The sequence below is a fragment of the Thermobia domestica genome, chromosome 11 (genome assembly GCF_964235325.1).
Source record: "Thermobia domestica chromosome 11, izTheDome1.hap1.1, whole genome shotgun sequence".
NCBI lineage: Eukaryota > Metazoa > Arthropoda > Insecta > Zygentoma > Lepismatidae > Thermobia > Thermobia domestica.
Genome location: NC_137464.1, coordinates 250458254 through 250477545, shown reverse-complemented (window position 1 = coordinate 250477545; position 19292 = coordinate 250458254). Strand labels below are relative to the sequence as shown.

The 19292-nt window shown below is 36.6% G+C and overlaps 1 protein-coding gene across 1 annotated transcript; it reads left to right on the top strand.

The window, feature by feature from the left end:
• Positions 1-7595: 7595 nt before the first annotated feature.
• On the top strand, positions 7596-17386 carry LOC145664919 (uncharacterized). Its single transcript, XM_081732022.1, has 2 exons — positions 7596-7629; positions 15422-17386. The coding sequence occupies exon 2, from the start codon at positions 15442-15444 to the stop codon at positions 17083-17085; it is 1644 nt and encodes a 547-aa protein (XP_081588148.1). The 5' UTR covers positions 7596-7629; positions 15422-15441; the 3' UTR covers positions 17086-17386.
• Positions 17387-19292: the final 1906 nt, after the last annotated feature.

The following is a 19292-nucleotide window of genomic DNA, read 5'->3' as shown; positions in this document are numbered from 1 at the left end:
ACCTGCAATTTGAAATACAATTAAAATTGAAAGTTAATGGGATACCTCAGCATCAGGGCGCCCGAAGGGGAGAGCAGGGTGGGGCTTGGGCCCCCCTGGCTCACGAAAATGTATTAAATTTCTTAAGGTTTTCTTAATATAAATAAAAAATGCCAAACGTAATATAGCAACCAGGGAGATGAGCCCCCTAGAAAATATTCTTTGGGCGCTCATGCTGAGCATGGTGTGATTTCACTAGTGAGGCAATGTCCGGTTCAATCTTTGTGACACACATTATCAAGTCATTAAAATACTTAGTAACTATTTTAACAACTGTCCAGGTTTTTAAACCAAATTAGAAATCACTGTTTTTTTTTTTTTATCATATGACCCAAAGTTAAGGGAGTTACGAAGTTTTAAAATTTTCAAATGGCCTCCATTTTGAAACAGTATGACGGATTAGATTAGATATTTGTAATATGAATGAAATCCATTCGCTTTTAAAGTGTATCCATCATATACAAGAAATGAATTATATTATAGAAATAGATGGATATTGTGAGATCTCCGCAATACGTATATTAAAAATCCCACACTAGCTTATTACAAACCAGAAATTATAAGGGGGTCACTGGCAAGAGGATGTGATAAAATGGGGGTCGTGATAGAAATTAGGTTGAGAACCGCTGCTATAGAGAATCGATAGATAGGCCCACTAATGCTGATTTCCACCTCTACTGCTTTCTTAGTAGCTCTCCTGAATTTTCAATTTATCTGCTGATTAAATAAGAGAAATATTAATAAATCTCCTTATATTTATGCTACGGGGTGTCGAATTCACAACGTAACCCGGAGTTTGGGAAAGTAGAACTTTTGTACCTGAAGAGACACAGAAATAATGGTTATACCAAAATGAAGCCTTGTTCATGCATATATTTTTAAACTGAGAAGCAACGATTGAAGTACACTAGGAACCACACAGAGTTGCCAGATGTAACAGAAGGTGTAAATCAATTCTTTTGCAAAACATGTAAATTGACTCATAACTCATACGTATGCATAACTTATACCCGGCAACACTGCTACTATCAGAAATGAATTACTATCTTTACAGCGGATGTTGGGAGTGTTCCCTGTTTTGGTTCACACGTTTCAACAGGTTCGAAGCAACTTTGCGAAGATTAGACGTGTTAATGTTCTCAATGAAATATTGCTGCTTCTTTGAGAATCATTCTTCAGTTCTACGTAAAACCTGAGCACTTACAAAGTGTAGGGGATCGAACGGATGAAGTATCAAAACTAGAGATGCAAGGGCTCGAAAAAAAACCGGCTTTTTTTGGAAAAAAAAACTCGGTTGTTTCTGCTTTGCTTTTTTGCTTCGGAAATTTTCGGCTTTTTTCAAAATACTGCTTTAAATTGATAAAACAGACTTTGTATCGCTTCTCTATAACACAAAAAATCATTTAATTAGTGGTTGATGCTGATAATAATATAAAACCTCGAAAATAAACTATGAATTTCGAAAAAATATTTCAAACAATTTTTCTTCAACATATTTACATTATGAATTCCACAGGATTAACCAATGTATATAATAAGAATTTTTTAACCTCCTATATACAAAAGTAAGCAGAGTTGGCAAGAATCGTGGTTGTTTTTGAATATGCCAAAAACCCGTTTTTTGGGGGATGTTTAAACCAGGCTTTTTTGGTTTAAACCAGGCTTTTTTGGTTTAAACCAGGCTTTTTTGACTTAGATTTTTTGCTTTATGTATTTATATTACATATTCACAGAAATAGCCTAAGTTTGTTTCGCCTTGATGTTATTATGCAACAGCGGGGTTATGCCGGAAGAACTCCCATAAGCTTAAAGAAGTGCGGTCAGTAAATTTCTTAAGTTGAGAATCTCCCGCCCTAGCCATTGGGAAAATCCCGTCATTACTTGAAATGTAAGACAATAACGGGAAAATCCTGTTATTGCTTTGCATGTAAAATTTAAAGGTCAACGTATTAAAAATATATTTATATATTTAAATAAAACCCAATCCCAGAGTTTGGAGCTCTTAAAAATAGCTCTAAGTAGCAGTATTAAAACCCACCGCCCTCAAGAAGTCCGTCCTGGATCCGCCCCTGCCTTACAGAAGCTACTATCTAGTCATTCACCTCGTGGGACTGAGGAAAACCTTAATAAGGAATACCGGCCAGAGCCGCGTTCATGCCCACGCTCGATCTACCTATTTTAATGTCTTTTTTCGTGTTGCACAGTGTCTGGTAAGGGCACCCAAACAGGGCAAATGTGTACAGCTTTAAAATGTTTAAATGTTAAAATTCGCTTTATACTGTACTTTGAACACTTAATTCAATGTGTATTATATTCTTCTTACAGCAGCATGGTTTATTTCCTAATACTTTAAGTCTATGGTTGTTAGTATTTATAATTATTGCATCATACTAATCCTTCTCAAAGCTCGTTCAATTAGTATGAAATTCTACACTTAGCAGTTTGCAACATTGCAAACCTTCACCAACGGGCAATATGTGGGGAGAATATTTTCACCTATACTCGCATCGAAATTCCCAGCCCTTGTTTACAATCAGTACAATATGTTTCTGTCGCCTTATCATGAAAACAACGCTGTCCAGCGAACCTAACGGTCTTCGCTACCTCTGTTTATTGTTTACAACACAAACTGCCATCTTCCAATATTGCCAGGCGTACAAGGTTTTCGCACACTTTCGAACAAGAACACTTGTACAAAATTGAGTGTGCATTATATGTAAGATTGTATTACATAATAACTAACTCAATTTTTCATAACGTTAATATCTCAGTCATCTCAAAAGCAGCAATTTATGTAGTAATAGCACTTGGTCCATGACTGTGCAGAAGTAGGTACATTCGGTTCGGAGATTCATGTGCCTGGCAACCATGAATTAACCATGTAGGGGTGAGAAGCAAGGTTTTGACGCTCGCACTACAATTGTTGTTTGTAAACAATCTTCCATCCTACAGTGAACAGACAATACCATAATCAGTACGCTAAAACTGAGGTATTAAATTACAAATTTAGTACCGGTACGTAGATATCATTGAAAGTCCAATCCAAGCTAATGTTGGAAGCTACGTAGGCAATCGATAAATTTTCCAATTTCTATCAATATATTTAAGCAATATTGGCTTCTTTATAAAACAACACGCATTTAGGCATGTAGAAATATACAATTTGGTTTGTTTCGTATATTTAGGCTTAACATCCTTGCGAAATACCGAGGTTATCAAGGAGAAGACTTTCGCTTAAACTGACATCCGAACCGCTACTTGGGTTACGCATGAAAGAAGGATTGTGGTTCGACCGAGAATTGAATATGGGACACCTTGATTAAAAGGTGAAAGGGAAATAAAACTATTGCAGGTGGTTTGATATCTGGAAACGTTACCATGAAGTTCACACGATTCGCATTTTTCATTCTTTTTATTTTTGTGGTTTAAACCAGTTATTAAAAAAAAAAAAAAAAAGTTGGTGTAAATCAGCCAACCCTAAAAGTAAACACTTCTTTTTAAAGAATACACAAATAACTAGCAAAATAGTATGTAGTATTTTTACTTCAAAATATTCCATACCCTCTTTTTGAAACAAAATAAAATTAAAATAAAACATAAGAGAAATACTTAGATTTATATGATACACTTAAAGGCTGCACATCTAGAGCTTTTGGTTCTGTATATTCTTGAAATTCTACAGTTAAGTTTTATAGAACCACCATCACAGTTTATCCAATCCTCAAGTTTTCTGAATTTTTAACAAGAGGGATTCAACATATCATTACGGAACTCCCCCCCCCCAAAAAAAAGACTACGGAATATATTTAAGTTAAGCTAAATACAACTGCACAACAAACATGACTGAGTGATTAGCTTTTGCGCTTCTATCGGGAAGTCCGGGATTCAACCAGCATTCGACCATTCTGACAAAGCTTTTCTTCATTCCATCTGTGAATGTAGAAATAGTGCGTGTACTGTGAGTTGGGCGACTTCCTTTTTATTGTTTTTAAATCGTTATTATTACTAATTACCAGCAGTGACGGTTTTGCGAAGGTTAGGGGGGCGGTCTTTCGGACTGAAGCCCGTTCCCCAAAGTTACGGAATGTCTGCAACAAACGAAATATCTATTATTTATGCCTTTACTCATAAACTTTAAGGTCCCGTCAAATAAAAATTACGAATGTTTAAAAAAACTAAACATTAGTAAGAAACCCTTCCCAAAATACTTTTCTAAATCCGCCACTGATTCTCAGTATAAAATGATTTTTAAAGTTGTATCCGGAAGATTATTGCTAAACATATAAACGAAACGAAATATTAGTTATGCCTGTACTCATAAACTTCAAGCACTTCCCAAATAAAATTAGGACTTTTTAGGAAACGAAACAATCAGAAAAAAACCTAAAGTACTTTCCTAAATCCGCTACTGATTATTTGTATAAATTGGTATTCAAGGTTGTGTCCGGAAAATTATTGCTAAATCACTTCACAGCTACAGTATAACAGAAATGTGAAAGTACGGTTTGACGGATATATTGAAAAACGTACGCTTTGACGGATAAATAGAAAAACGGGCAAGTTTAACTTTTGCGCTAGAAGCTAGAGTACTAAAAGCTCTTAGAAATGAAACATGGATGACAAACTAGAGAAGAAAAAAGATGTCGATAACTCAAAAGTTAAAATAAAGTTAAATAGCCTCTAAAATTACCCTCAAATACTACATTCTTCATGTTAGCTTTAATTCGTAAAACATGTGCTCCATCCATCTTGATGGTGAATTTCAGAGCGAAATATCACATTCAGGTCATGGAATTTTTATCTAACTATAGAATATACTATAAGAAAGCTATTTAGATAGAAAAATCATGAAGTTGAAAAAAGCCAAAATTTCCAAAATTCTCGTTTTTTTTCAAAAAAGCCGGCTTTTTATGTGAAAAAAACCATCGATTCAAAAAAGCCGGCTTTTTTGCATCTCTAATCAAAACCCTAGTTTCTTCTTACCTCTAGAACAAATGTATTTTGATGCGAAAGTAGAGACTTCCGGCATAAAACCTTAACATAAGTGTTCGGACATATTCGATGACAAAATCTTGATTATTATTTACTAACAAAAGTATGTATAGCTTTCACTTTGAAACAACACATAAGTGAGTAAAGTAGCTTTAAACAATATCATGCAAATGTCTTTAATTAAATAGCCTCGATATTGCATTTATATGCCTATAGATTGGTTGTTCGATGTTTTATTAATTTCAGAAAATATCTACTGAAATATGCTGATATTTTCAAGTGCTTGTCACTGATATCTTTGGCTTCTTGGCTTGGTAACGCTGTACGAATGCAAACCGTTGAAAAAAAGCGTTAGGGTGTCGCCAGGGACCAGTGTTCGTTGTTTGAGGGAAAGTTCCCTAATGTAGGGAAATTTCGTAGGCAAGTTCAGCAAAAAAAGGGCAAAAGGAATTTATTTCTTTCGATAAAACATAAAAATTCATAGAAATTCTCGCGCTGACTGATTGACCGACATAAATGCTTAAATTTTTCTTTATTCTTAAGAAATAAATCAATAGAATAGAAATAATGTTGGCACTCATTGTTGGCTGTTTTTTTTTTTTAAAGACAAAAATCAAGGAAAAAGTAAAAAAAAAATAGAAGCAAAAAGTAAATGAATAAAATAAATATGGTTGACACTTACTTTAATATAGCTAAATTAATCTTATCACATAATTTCTGTCACAGGAATTGGACACTCAACGAACTAGGGAAAATTTGATTAGAAAAGAGAAAGTTTTGTGTCAGTCGAGGGATATTTTCTTAAGGACACCTACAAATACTACCAGAGACTCGCCTCTTTGCCTAGAGCAGTGGTTCTCAACCTCATTCCTATCATGACCCCCCATATTATCACATTCTCTTGCCAACGACCCCTTTATAATTTCTGGTTTGTAATAAATTTGTATGAGAATTTTAATATACCTATTGCGGAGATCTCACAATATCCATCTATTTCTATAATAAAATTCATTTTTTATATACTGAGTCTTCCAAAAGTCCTGCAAAAAAGTAAAAAGCTGTAACTTTGAAAGTACTACTTACAATTTTGTATTTTGTTTGTAATGTTTAGTGGAAATGTTAAAATTTTTGTTGCCAGCAATGAACGGATGTAAACGTTGACGTCATAACCGCAAATCACGTGATAAAGATGGCGTCTACTAAAGAGAAAGCACAGTGTGTGGTGTGGTTTTGTGAGTTAAAGTCTAGTGTTTTGGTGAGAAGAAAATTCCGGCAAAAATATCAGAAACAACCACCTGCATGTTCAAGTATCAAGAGATGGTACGATAAGTTCTTATCTACGAGAAGTGTCTTGGACTTGCTTCCTAGCGGAAGGCCAAAAACCAGTGTTGATGTGATTCAGTCCGTGCAGGAAAGCGTGTTCCGAAGTCCAAAGAAATCGTTGAAACGGAGATACTTGGAGCTGCGAGTGCCAATGACAACGCTACATAATGTCGCTCGTAAGAAAATGATACAGAAGTTACAAGCAAAAACCGAAAGATGTTCAGGGCCTCCGGAAGAAGATACATGATGTGATTGGGAGTATTACTGATGAAACACGTCGAAATGCCACTCTTGGATTTCCAAAAAGACTTCAGCTATGTTTGGACGTAAATGGTGCTCAGCTGGAGGTTTGGCGTTGAAAAAATGCTTGGAAACAAAATTTCAGACTTTCTTACAAGTCCACTAAAAGTTTTGTACAAATAAAATAAATGGTTACAAAGTTACAGATTTTAATTTTTTTTGCAGGGCTTTTGGAAGACTCTGTATAGGGATACAGTAACTTCCCTAAAAGCGAATGGATTAAAACTAAATTTGGTCAGTTCATTCATATTACAAAAAACGAATCTGATCCGTCATACTGTTTCAAAATGGAGGCAATTTGAAAATTTTAAAACTTCCTTAATTTTGGGTCATATGATAAGAAAATAAAGTGATTTCTAATTTTGGTTAAAAAGCTTCGACAGTTGTTTTAAAAAATATATATTGAGTATTTTAAATGACTTCATAACGTGCGTCACGAAGATTGAACTGGACATTGCCGCACTAGTGAAATAACACCATGCTCAGATATCTCATTAGCTTTCAATTTTAATTGTATTTCAGTATGAGGGTTTTGTTGTATTTGAATTTTTCTGGTATTTCAATATGCAGTTCTCATTAGTTTCATATCATACTTCTTTCATTTAATTGATTTTTAAACAACTCTGCACCTGTTGTAAATGTTTAAAAATAGATAAATGGCTATTAGAGCAAAACTAAAAATATTATTTTAAAATATTTTTTGGTATTGGATTCTAATTACATTTATCTCTTCCATTTATCTTCCCGATCCCTGTGAAACCTTCTCGTGACCCATCCTTCCCCCCACCCCCACCCAAGGTTGAAAAACCCTGCTCTAGAGAGTAACAGATGCGATGAGCCAAAGGTGTAATAAACTCGGAATTTAGCGCCACGGACTTTCTTCTGATTATTTCACAATGTATACGTTCGACAATAATATTACCCTAAAGAATACCTTGTACCATAGAAACTGCATTATTCGATGATTATAAACAGGTACTTAGAGTTATTTTACTATAAGTTTTTATTAACAAATTCATTGTTTAACTTCTTAATGTTTGTTTGTTTGTACTAACTCCTTAATAAGGTGTATGTGTAATTATGTATTACTTTTATTAGCAAATTCAGCTTTATACGTTAATTGTACAGGCAAATTTGATATTTTCTCAACATGAAGAATTTCAGTCGTCTACCAACTTAGAAAATAAACGCATTTTTAAGGAATAAGCTATTAGACATTGAAAGATATGCATCTGTAATGCCATAACTAATTATTCATCTTAATTTGCATCTTATAAAAATACAGTAGGACGTCGATAATCAGAACGTCAAAAATCCGAACGCGGTCCCAAGAAGCTTTTCACATTTTATCTTAGCATTAGCGATAAACAAACAATAGAGTTGTCCGTCGGCGTTGTGTAAAGTCAGTGTTTTTACAAAAGTTCATTCTTATGTAATTGTTTGTCATGCATATTTTTATTTTCCCTTAGACCTATACAAGTTACGTTTTAAGAGTGAATTACAAGAACAGTGGAATTTAGTGTACGAGCAGGTTCTTCAGAAACATTAAATGTACGTAGCCTTATGTACGGTATTGTAAAATGAAATGAAATCTTTGAGTTTTACATCCCACGGTTATGCGGTTAGGCTAAAGGAGACGGAAGTATTGTAATTACTGTATGTACTGTATAATCATTGTATCGATAAAAGAGCATACCGTACAGTATATTTAAGCCTAAATGGCATTTTCATGGTCTTTTTCGAAAATCCGAACAATTTGAAAATCCGAAGTACCTGTGGTCCCAATTAGTTCGGATTTTCGACTTCCTACTGTATATATTATTGTATAAATAATATACTGTATATTAGAGCTCCATTTGACTATATGGTTAGCGTACACAGCTTTTGGCGCTGCAGATCCAAGCTCGATTCCAAGTGGGTTCTTACGTAGTTCTGTCCGCAAGAAATTATAGCTGGTGTCGTCGTTGGCGGCGAATTCTATTCAAAAATAGTTCGGTCAAAGGCACACTTTTAGTTCAGATACTACTGAACACTCACCACCATCACTTACATTTCCAAATTGTTTCCAATTGGAACAAGTTTTATCAGATTAACCCTCGAGAAGTCGCGCTTAAAAAGTAGCGCGAGTAGTCGCGCTGAAAAAGTAACGCAAGTAGTGGCGCGCGGTCAAAAGGACCGCACGAACATAATGTGTTGCAAATATCGTTTTAAACATTTTCTTCTTGTATTAGAAACGTAATTTTGTATATTTTCTGATTAAGACGGATTAAAATATTTATTATTATAATAAGTTTTACAGTAGTAACTATTATTGGAAGCTACTACTAGACATGTACTGTTTTCTTTTTATTTCTTATTTGAAATATTTTTTCTTACATATTTCTTTAGATAGATAACTACGCACTGGTTATATTGAAAATTCTAACTCTGATGATGATCTTTTGTTTTTTCAACTCTTTGGTTCGTCTAAAATTAGAAATGCAATAGTAAATTAGTAAAATAAATACTATATACACATACAATAAAACAAATCTTCAAAGCGCATTTTACATTCAATTATAGCTCACTCGCATCCCTTTGGCCTGGAACTTCCGGGTTCAATTCCCGGTGGGGGCTCATGTGGTTTGGATCCCACGTTAAGCAGTAGTTCTACATCTTACATAGACTTGATGCTGAAAGGGGCGCTAAATTGAAATCAAATCAAATTTACATTGAATTATTTTACGGTCCTATTATTTTGAAACTTCACCTATACAACACTACATTGAATTATTCTAGGTTATATTCAAATTTACACTGTTTTACACTTCGTCGTCGCTTATTTCGGCCTCTGCTGCGCTGATTACATTCGGGGATTCGCTGGTCGTTTCTGGGTTTAAGATCTTCAGACTGGCTCGCAGACTCCTCACTTCCACTTTCGTGTTCATTCACTTCTACATTATCTTTTTTTCTTATGATCTTGCTCAGACACAGCTTCCACGAGATCATCATGGCTGTTTTATCCGAGTAGTCCATTGCTAACATTTCCCTCCGTTCTTTTAAGCTGTTCATTTCTAATTTCCTCTTTTTCCACACTTGGTATCAGTTTGTTAACTTTGTCGACCTCTCTTCCATCCATTAAAATAATATTTATGTTTATAAAGCTTAAAACATCTCCAAAGCAAAGGTCACGTGCAGAGCGAAACACTGAGAAAAAACATTACACGGTTAGTCGCGCGCGGTGGAAAGCACCGCAGAATCACTAAACAATCACTAGTATTTAAACTAAACAACGGATAAGGGACTGATTGAGCAGGAATGTTCGGGAAGGTGAGGGGTAAGATTAGATAGACGGTGTAGTCTGTCGGACAAACAGAGTGGGCACACGATAAAAAATAATTTCCCTGTGGTGCTTTTGACCGCGGCGCGACTACTCGAGGGTTCAGGAACCTTCATTCAAAATGTATGAGTTTCGGTATGTTGTTGATGTGCATAGAATAATAATGTCATTTTTGAAGACTATCTTTCACACACGTTCAATGAATTTTCTGTAATCCAAATGCCTAATTTTAATAGTATTTTCCATTCCGGCCAACTTACTCGTTGATGATACATTTTGTTCTTTAAAGATTTACACGCTATTACACTTTGGACTAAAAGTAGTAATGTTCGGGAAAGAGTAAGAGTGTCACCGTTAGTTGAAGCCAAACAACTTATATCTGCTAGTTAATACTGTATTTTGCTGCATGGCAGGGCCGTGCTGGGATACTAATGAGGGCGGTGGACAAGTCTACTAAAAGGGCGCCTATACAAACGGGAATATATATATATATATATATATATATATATATATATATATATATATATATAGAGAGAGAGAGAGAGAGAGAGAGAGACTTTGAAAGAAAGTATGGGTGCCATTTTATATCAAAATCACCACCAAATTTGTTTTAGTATTAACGTAAATAAAAACTTTTTAGTTCCTGCAATAACATTTCTGTCAAATAAAAAGAAGCTAAAGGTATCAACAGCTTAATATAGCACGCCTATGGACGCAGGAGGCTCATTGCCGCGTTTAAAAAAGCTCTCCATTGATTTCTGTCCTTAGAGAACTGAACCGAGTCTCTACTTTATATTTCAATCTCTGCGAGAACCATTTTAATATTGTTCTTCCATCTGTGCCTCGGTCTTCCTAACGGTCATTTTCCTATTTGGATTTCCAGTTATAACTTCAAAAGCGTTTCTAATTTCTTCCATTCTGGCTACATAACCTGACCATTTGAGCCTCCTAGACTTGATGACCATAACAATGTTTGGTAAACGGTATAAAATTATGCAGTTCCTCCTTATGAAGTTTCCGCCTTTCCCCATTCCCGTTCCTTTTGGAGTTCAAATATTGGTTTAAGAATCTTGTTTTCAAATACTTTCAGTCTGCGATATTCCCATGTTTCGCAACCATACAGCACAAGAGGCATGATTATCGTTTTATATTTTGAGCTACAAATTCCTCAACAGAATTAGCGACCAAAAAAAAAAAAAAAAAAAATTAACTGAATAATAGCACGAAATTCCTGCTTTAAGTTAACATCAAATTTTTTAGTGATTATGGTTTTGGTCGGATTATAATGATCCTAGATATTTGAAAGTATCTACTTTGTCGAAAGAATATATTATTTGATATTTTAACGCATCCATAAAAAACAGTATAACGATCCCGACAAACTTCCATTTATTTAGTTTTCTCTGCATTTACTTTTAAGCCTATATCCCTGCAAGCGGTAATTAAGATTTCTGCATTATTTTCTATTATACTATCATAACCTATAAAATTTATATCATCAGCATACGCCACAACCTGGGAAATACAATTCAGCTTTAGAACTTGATTGCTGTCTTCGATTTTCCTTATCGTATTCTCCAGAACAAAGTTAAGTAATAATGACGACAACGCATCTCCTTCTTTCAAGTCATTCTCAACATGAAAGCTCGTGAACAAGAATTTATCTACTCTACATATGGTATTATTGCAGGAGATGATCAAATATCCGTTCTATTCGTTCGTAAAAACTGTATTTTTTAAATCGCCATCCTTATTTTCTGTTGGGGCATGTGCATTTAAAACAATAATATTACCCCACCGACCCTTAAGAGAAGTAAAAGAAAATCTATCATTAACAAATTCAACCTATGTAATTGCTGATATTACGTATTCGTTTGTGAACGGAAAGCCCTGTTTCTAGTTGGTAATCTTTAATTTGTTCCCGATAAAAGAACGTAAAATTTTCCGACTTGACTCCTTCATTTCCTTCTCATCTAACTTCCTGATATCCTACTAGGTAAACCTCTATTTCTAAACTCATTTTTTTTACAAATTTTAACGCGCCTGCCCTATAGAGACGTCTTATATTCCATGTTCCAAATCTCATGTCGGTTTCACTTTGCTGAGTTCGTGCCAAGTTATCAGTTCTGATCCGAGGATTCTGCAAACTTACCTTAACAAACCTTTTTTTTTTTTTTTTTTTTTTTTTTGTCAGGATGAGGTTGTTAGCCTCACACCCAATTCTCAAGCTGGATTATCATCCTTGTCTGTCCGCGACTGCTTACTCAGTATATTCGCAGCTAACCTCTATATCCCAGAGGCCTTCTCCTCGATCCACAACCTGAGGACGCGCCGTGCCGTGGTGACAGGAAGAGCACATTTTACGGAAATTAATACAGCTATATTTCAGAAATACAACAGGTACTTATTATCCGAACACTGCTTTAAAACACACAGGAACAATCAATATGCTCGGATATATGGATGCATATTAAGACTGTGAAAGCTTCGATGCCGTAAAAATCGTAAATTAGAGACTAGTGTCAGTGTAGTATTACATAAATGCATCGTACGTTTGACTATCCGAACTATTCTTGATGTATCACATTGTTTCGCTTTATAGCTATATAACTATAATATTTTTGTAGGTGATTATACTCTTTACCTGTTCTCTGCCAATAGCAACTGTATGAATTTATAATACAAAACTGAAATACAGAAGAATAAAATTTTAAAAAAATAATGTGATATTTCGCAGGGCATCTTATGTAAAGGGCGCCTTGTATTCTTCACAGGTTCTGTACTACCAGTCAGTATTTGCATTTATTAAACAAAGCTGGTATACAGGGTAACTAAAACCACTTATCTATAATGTGATGTTTCGTAGGGCGCCTTATGTAAAGGGCGCACTTACCTTTTACGGGTTCTTCGCCAACAGTAACTGTGTGTATTTATTGTATCGTTCATCGTTGATGTGGTCTCGGAAGGGCGCCTAATGTAAAGGGCGCACTGCACCTTTCACGGGTTCTTTACCAATAAAAACTATAAGAATTTATTACTAAAAACTTGTACCTTTATTTATACTGTGATATTTCGGAGGGCGCACCGGGACACGTCCCGGTGTCCCGGTGGGCCAGCACGGGCCTGCTGCATGGGTGTCATTTATATACTAATTCTAATTTTATATGTTGCCAGATGGAGACCCCGGTGGCTCAGTGATAAAGCGCTTATCTCTTTGTGTGTGGTGTCCTTTGTTCGACCCCAGGCCTTGTTCGGCCCTTGTTCACTAGGGATGGCCAGAACCGGTTCCATCAGGAACCGGTTTTCGGGTCTGAACGGATCCGGTTCCGGAACCGGTTTTTCTGATCCAGGTCTGGAACCGGTTCTTCGGATCCAGGTCTGGAACTGGTTCTGAAAACCAGATCTCCAAGAACCGGTTCCGCTGGAACCGAAACTTTGTAACCATCCCTACGCTAAACCCGAGCTGCTGGCAGGCTGTGAACAATGTGCTAGATGAAATGGTGGAAGCGACCGAATCTCCGAGAACCGGTTCCTTGTGGCCATCCCTATTGTTCACCACGAATCCCACAGGAAGTGATAAAAATGAATCACTTCCAATTAACGTTGATTGCTATAGAGTAAAATCGATAACAGAAAACGAGAACCTCTTTCCTTTGGTTAATTTAGCGTCCCAACCACATATTCGATCCCCACTCTAATCTCTCTACTGAAACCGGAAGTGCTAGAAATACTTCCGGTTTTAATGTTGATATCGCTGTAGAGTATAAACGATGTACTGAGAAGAGATTTTCTGTAATCAATGATGCTATATAGGTATTCCATGTCCACAATAATCTCTCTACTAAAACCGGAAGTGGTATAAATTTACTACCACTTCTAGTTTCAATATTCATTGAGAAAATATTACTTAATACAAGCCAAATTCCTTCACATGGTGCAGACGCGACACGAGGGTAACTAAAATCAGTGTTGCCACAGTCCTAGCTCTGGAGTGGGCTGAAAAATAGTACCAAATTGAAACAAAAAGGGCTGAATTCATTTTTTTATACCAGTGTAATACATGGCTTTATAACACGAAGCTAAAAGAGGTAAAGTTCTAGAACACTCGCCCTCCCCCCCCCCTTCCAAGAGTCCAAATCAAGAAAGTGCTCTTTTTAAAAATATCTAAACAGCAGGACCCCGAACAACCGAAGTAGATGAAACTTTCCTCGCACGTAGGAAGTATAACACAGGCCGCATATTAAAAGGGAAAACAGTTATCTTCTTTACGTATCGTAAGGAAACCAAACACGCCTCTATTTCAAAGTGACCAATAAATCAAAACCATTTTGAATTATGGCCATATATGAAAAAAAATATATAACTAGGCCATATATGAAACGAGGAACAAATGAATCATCCGAATTCATGTGTAACCAGTGGGTTATAATAAAATATTATGAATTACGAATTTTCCACACAAAATTCGTAGCGTTATGCGGTGCAACGTCACAGAATGAACTTTCAACAGCATTTTTTTAAGAGTCCAATGCATAGTGACAAGTAGTTGTTAAATGGTGCTGAATTGGGTAGAATTGTACCAACTTTTTCACAAAAGGGGCTGAAAATGCCAGCGTAGTACCAACGGGCCGATGAATGACAAAAAGAGCTGAATTTGGTACAATTGTACCAAGTGTGGCAACACTGAGTAAAATGTTATCCGGAATACAGTTATAACGTTTCTTACATTGTTCACACTGAACTCTGTCCTCGTTTATTTTATTGTTATGCTGTTGTGGTCATGCTATGAAAGTTTGATCATAATTCCTCCATTTATCTTCCTTTTGTTGCAGATAGATCATGGCCGCTCCATTAGAAGTTTGCAACAAAGAGGAACAACGAGCAGTGGTCGGAAAGTGTATCAGGAGCCACAACGCATCAAAGACTTAGACACAATATGGGAACAGTATGTTGCCGCAACGGAGTGTCTGTCAATGGGCTGAAAAAATCAAAAGTGGTGTCTCAAGTGTTACCGCACGAGGAAAGAAGCAGATGACCATCTATGCCATAAAAGATAACAACATTGAACGTGCACGTGACATGGTTCTGTTAGACAGACGAGTGACTATTGATAAAGTGGCAGAACCATGGCTGATTTCCAGAATGAATTGCGGCCCATGATACACTTGCTGGGCACAAAAACCGGATCACTGCTCGTTGTTCCTCTTTGGTGCAAATTTCTAGGGGAGCGGCCATGATCTATCTGCAACAAAAGGAAGATAAATGGAGGAATTAGGATCAAACTTTCATAGCATGACCACAACAGAGTAACAATAAAATAAACGAGGACACAGGTCAGTTTGAAGGATGTAAGAAAAGTTATAGATACATTGCAGATAATTTTTTGACTTTCCTTTGCATTTTAATAAAAGTTGACAATTACATCAAGGTCTTATTTTTCTATAACAGGTCGACAAATTATCAGCAACATGCCTCTATACAAGCAGCCGGAAGAACTGCAACAAATTATATGTCGACAAATTACGAAGGAGATACTGCGAAACTATTCTGTGGAAGAGAGGAAAAGAGCGTTGAAAAGTCAGAATACGTTATCGTCGTCCTCATCGCAATCCTCCTCGTCCTTCTATAAGACACTTCCTCTGCCAATTCCATCAAAACTTCTACTCCAAATGCAAGCACTGCAAAAATTTTGTAAAAGAACCGAGGATATTGCGTTCACGCAATACATATTGGAAACTCTCATGACTTACGATACACAGCATCTTGTAATAGGTTTCCCACCAAAACATAAATCAGCAGAATTCACTCGTATCTTATCCATCGTATCCGTGGAAGGAAAGAACCTGAAAAAACTACACTTTGTTCAAGGTGATTTGTCACCGGATGATCTTGCACGTTTCACGCCACAAGACAGACCGCTACTAGAAACTTTATTCACTTCAGCAAGAAACTTAGTACATCTTCAAATCCAGTACAGAGCCACAGATGATCTCTTACATCTTGTTGGACAGTCTTGCCACCGATTGCGTATTCTGCAAGTTCCATCAGGTTTTATCACTGATATGGGTATCCATCTCTTAACCCAAACAGTCACACGTGATCAACACAATGAGGCACCTGTTGACAACGATTGGGTAAGTAGAAAATGGCATCTACCAGGAATGTATCCTCCGATGTCCAAGTTTCTTAGTTCACAACACAATGTGTGGCCAGAAGAATCGAGTAATCAGGAACCAGTCAGGCTCTTGAGAAGAGAAACTCCATTGTGTCTTACTCTCGAAGAGCTAGATATAACTGGAGCCAATGTATCATGCAAAGGACTACTAGCTTTGTTGGAGCTTGTTCCTAATCTGCAATTAGTAGGCAATCGATTGAACGTTGAGTTCTTTGAAAAAGTCTATCGTATCATGTCCAGCACACCTTCATTTACTCTGATTGCCACGAAGATACGAAAACTTACTTTTACAGAGAAAGTTCTTACGTCTACAGCACTTAATATGCTTACTATAATATGTCCAAATCTTACGGAGCTGAAATGCACGGTCTCGAGAAGATTACCTCTTACCACTTTGAAAAATCTTACAAAGATTGAGCATCTGAATTGTATAAAAAATATTATCGAACGAGAGGATGAAAATGAAGATGATGTCAGACCGGAGGAACGAGAATTCATTGATTTCATACCACATAAAGGACCAGAATTAAAAACATTCATCTTCCGGTGTAGTGGCATCAGGGAAGTAAATTTACATACTGTCCTTGCAAACAGTCCCAACTTAGAGAAATTACAGATCTTCATTAGTAAAGCCATCGTGTGGGACGGATTATTAAGACATATGAGTCTTTGGCATCTCACCCACGTCACTTTGTCGAAATGTGTGACTGCATGTGCAATGCTCCACCTATTCAAAGTGGGACCAAATTTAACCGATGTAAACATATGTTGTGTGTGGGAGAGATGCAACTCAGATTTAATGGTAGTGGCACAACAGATCGCAGCACATCTACATCTGCAAAATCTCATCTTGGAAAGGTGGAAAGTTGAACCCTTGAAACAATGTATGCCTGCGCTTATTCGATGCAGTAACAAACATAAGTCAGACGGACATTGACGTCTTCTTCTTTTTTTCGTTCATTCTTTTCATTTATTGGAAATTTTTTCTACAAGTAGACGACGAAAGAAATTGCATAACTGCTTTTAACAAAATTTCCAGCGGCAACCCTTAAGAAGAAGTGTTGGCTACAATGTATGGTCCGTAAAAATTGTTATGTTGAAGATAATTGTGTTTGTCTTTAATATTCCTCCGGCACGTTTAATTATTTGAAAAAAAAATGTAATGTTCAAGTTCGATGTATTATTCTTGTATATTTATGAATTATACTATCAACAACAACTTTATTAATTTATGAGATTATGAGACTTTATAAGAATATGAATACATCCTAATACTACACTGAGAGAAATGCATACTCCAGTCGGCATGTAAATGTTGTTTTTACCAGGTTACGCGCGTCACCTCATTAAGTAATGTTGTTAATGATACCGGCACAGGAACCATATTCTGATAGTTTAGTATATCCCCCACAAAAATGCCAACTTAGGAACAGAAAACCCCTCCGTGAACTGTCTTGCCTTGATTGCTCTTTATGTCCGAGAATATCACCCCAAACGTAATCAGTGGAATATTTACGGGGTTTGGGACTTTTAGGCTGTAGCCTACTCAAATTGCATGATTTTTTTTTTCAAAAAGAAAAATGTAATCATAGTCATTTCTATGCGTATAAGCTTCAATCCCCCTCCCCCAAAGGTTTAGTGATTTCTAAAAACAACAAAGTTTTTTCTGAGTGAAGCCCCTCTCAAACTAATTTTCTGGATTAGCCACTGTTCGTAATCTATTTTCCAACAAGAAATCCATTCCAGCATCTACCTAAATAGAAAATTTACCTAAAATTAGAAGGCAGAAGGTACCAGCACTAGTAATTTCTTATCGAAGGAGATACAGTAGAGCGTCGATTATCCGAACGTCGGTCAACCGAAAGACCGCTGAACCGAACTGTGTACTCGCTCGCACCTGTTACTCTCCCACCCTACCGTCCATCATCCCCCTCACTCCCAAACCAAGTTTCCCACAGTAGTCGCCGCACTGAGCCACCGCTGGCGGAACATTGCTTCTAATGGGGCCTTCATAAGGCGCTGCTGACCGGCCAAGCCGCCAGTCGCTGTGTTTCAACAATCAGCACACTTCTGTCGGTTTGGCACTGGCTGTAGAAGTAGCGGCAGTATCAAAGCTGTTCACAGCAACAGCTGCGCCAGCTTAGAGTTGAGGCGTGCCGCTCCGCGCATGGCAAATAAACATGTACAGTTCGATTATCCGAACAAACCAGTTTTCCGAACACCCATGTCCCCCAATTACTTCGGATAATCGACGCTCTACTGTACTTTGGACAACCGATCAGAGGCTGAAACCGCTTTCTTCTAGTTTTATCTTTTTTATGACTGAAACGTTTCACGCTTCAATATCAATTATTGTTTCAAAATCCCATTATACACAGTAGTATTCTACGAAAGTGACTTAGCTTTGACGAAAATTCTTGTAGATGATATCTTTCAAATTTTGTCGGCCTTTACAGTGACTGCTTTCGATACTTCTACAACAAACAATCCCGGTAATCAGAAGTGAAGTTAACTGCCAATATTATAACCCAAATACAGTAAGATGTTCTATTTTACGGTGGCAGTTGAAACTTTCTCTTTACAGTTCACGGTTTTAATGAGTAACCCCTGAAGTGCAAAGTAACCCTGTCTTACGATACTTTTCTACATTTCGTGTCCTGAAAAGCCAAACAGCTCGCAAGGATTCTGGATAGAGATATTTGGGTAGAGCCAAACAGCCTTGTATAGATTAAATTATACCCACATAGTTTAATTAAGTATATTAATATATACACATCAATAACTTACACTTTTATTGTAAATATTGTAGTATAATGAAAAATTGTATTCGTATGGATTGCCCTTAAGTGAACTAAAATTGTATTTTTTTCCCGCTTAGTTTGGGATATTATAACGGATGAAGTAAAAATCATTGAAACGACAAACGGTAAGCCTGGTTAAGTGTGAGGAGAACCTACTTTACACGATACAAAAACAAGTTGAATTCTAGGGCACAAACATCCCAGTGGAAATATATAGCGGGCACATTTTTTTCCCTCTTTGTGTGGAAGGGCGCAAATTTCGCGGGCGCAAAATTCTCACATCCCATTCAAATCTAGCTGAAACAGCGAAACGTAGGAATCAAACGGTTTTTTTTAATCACCC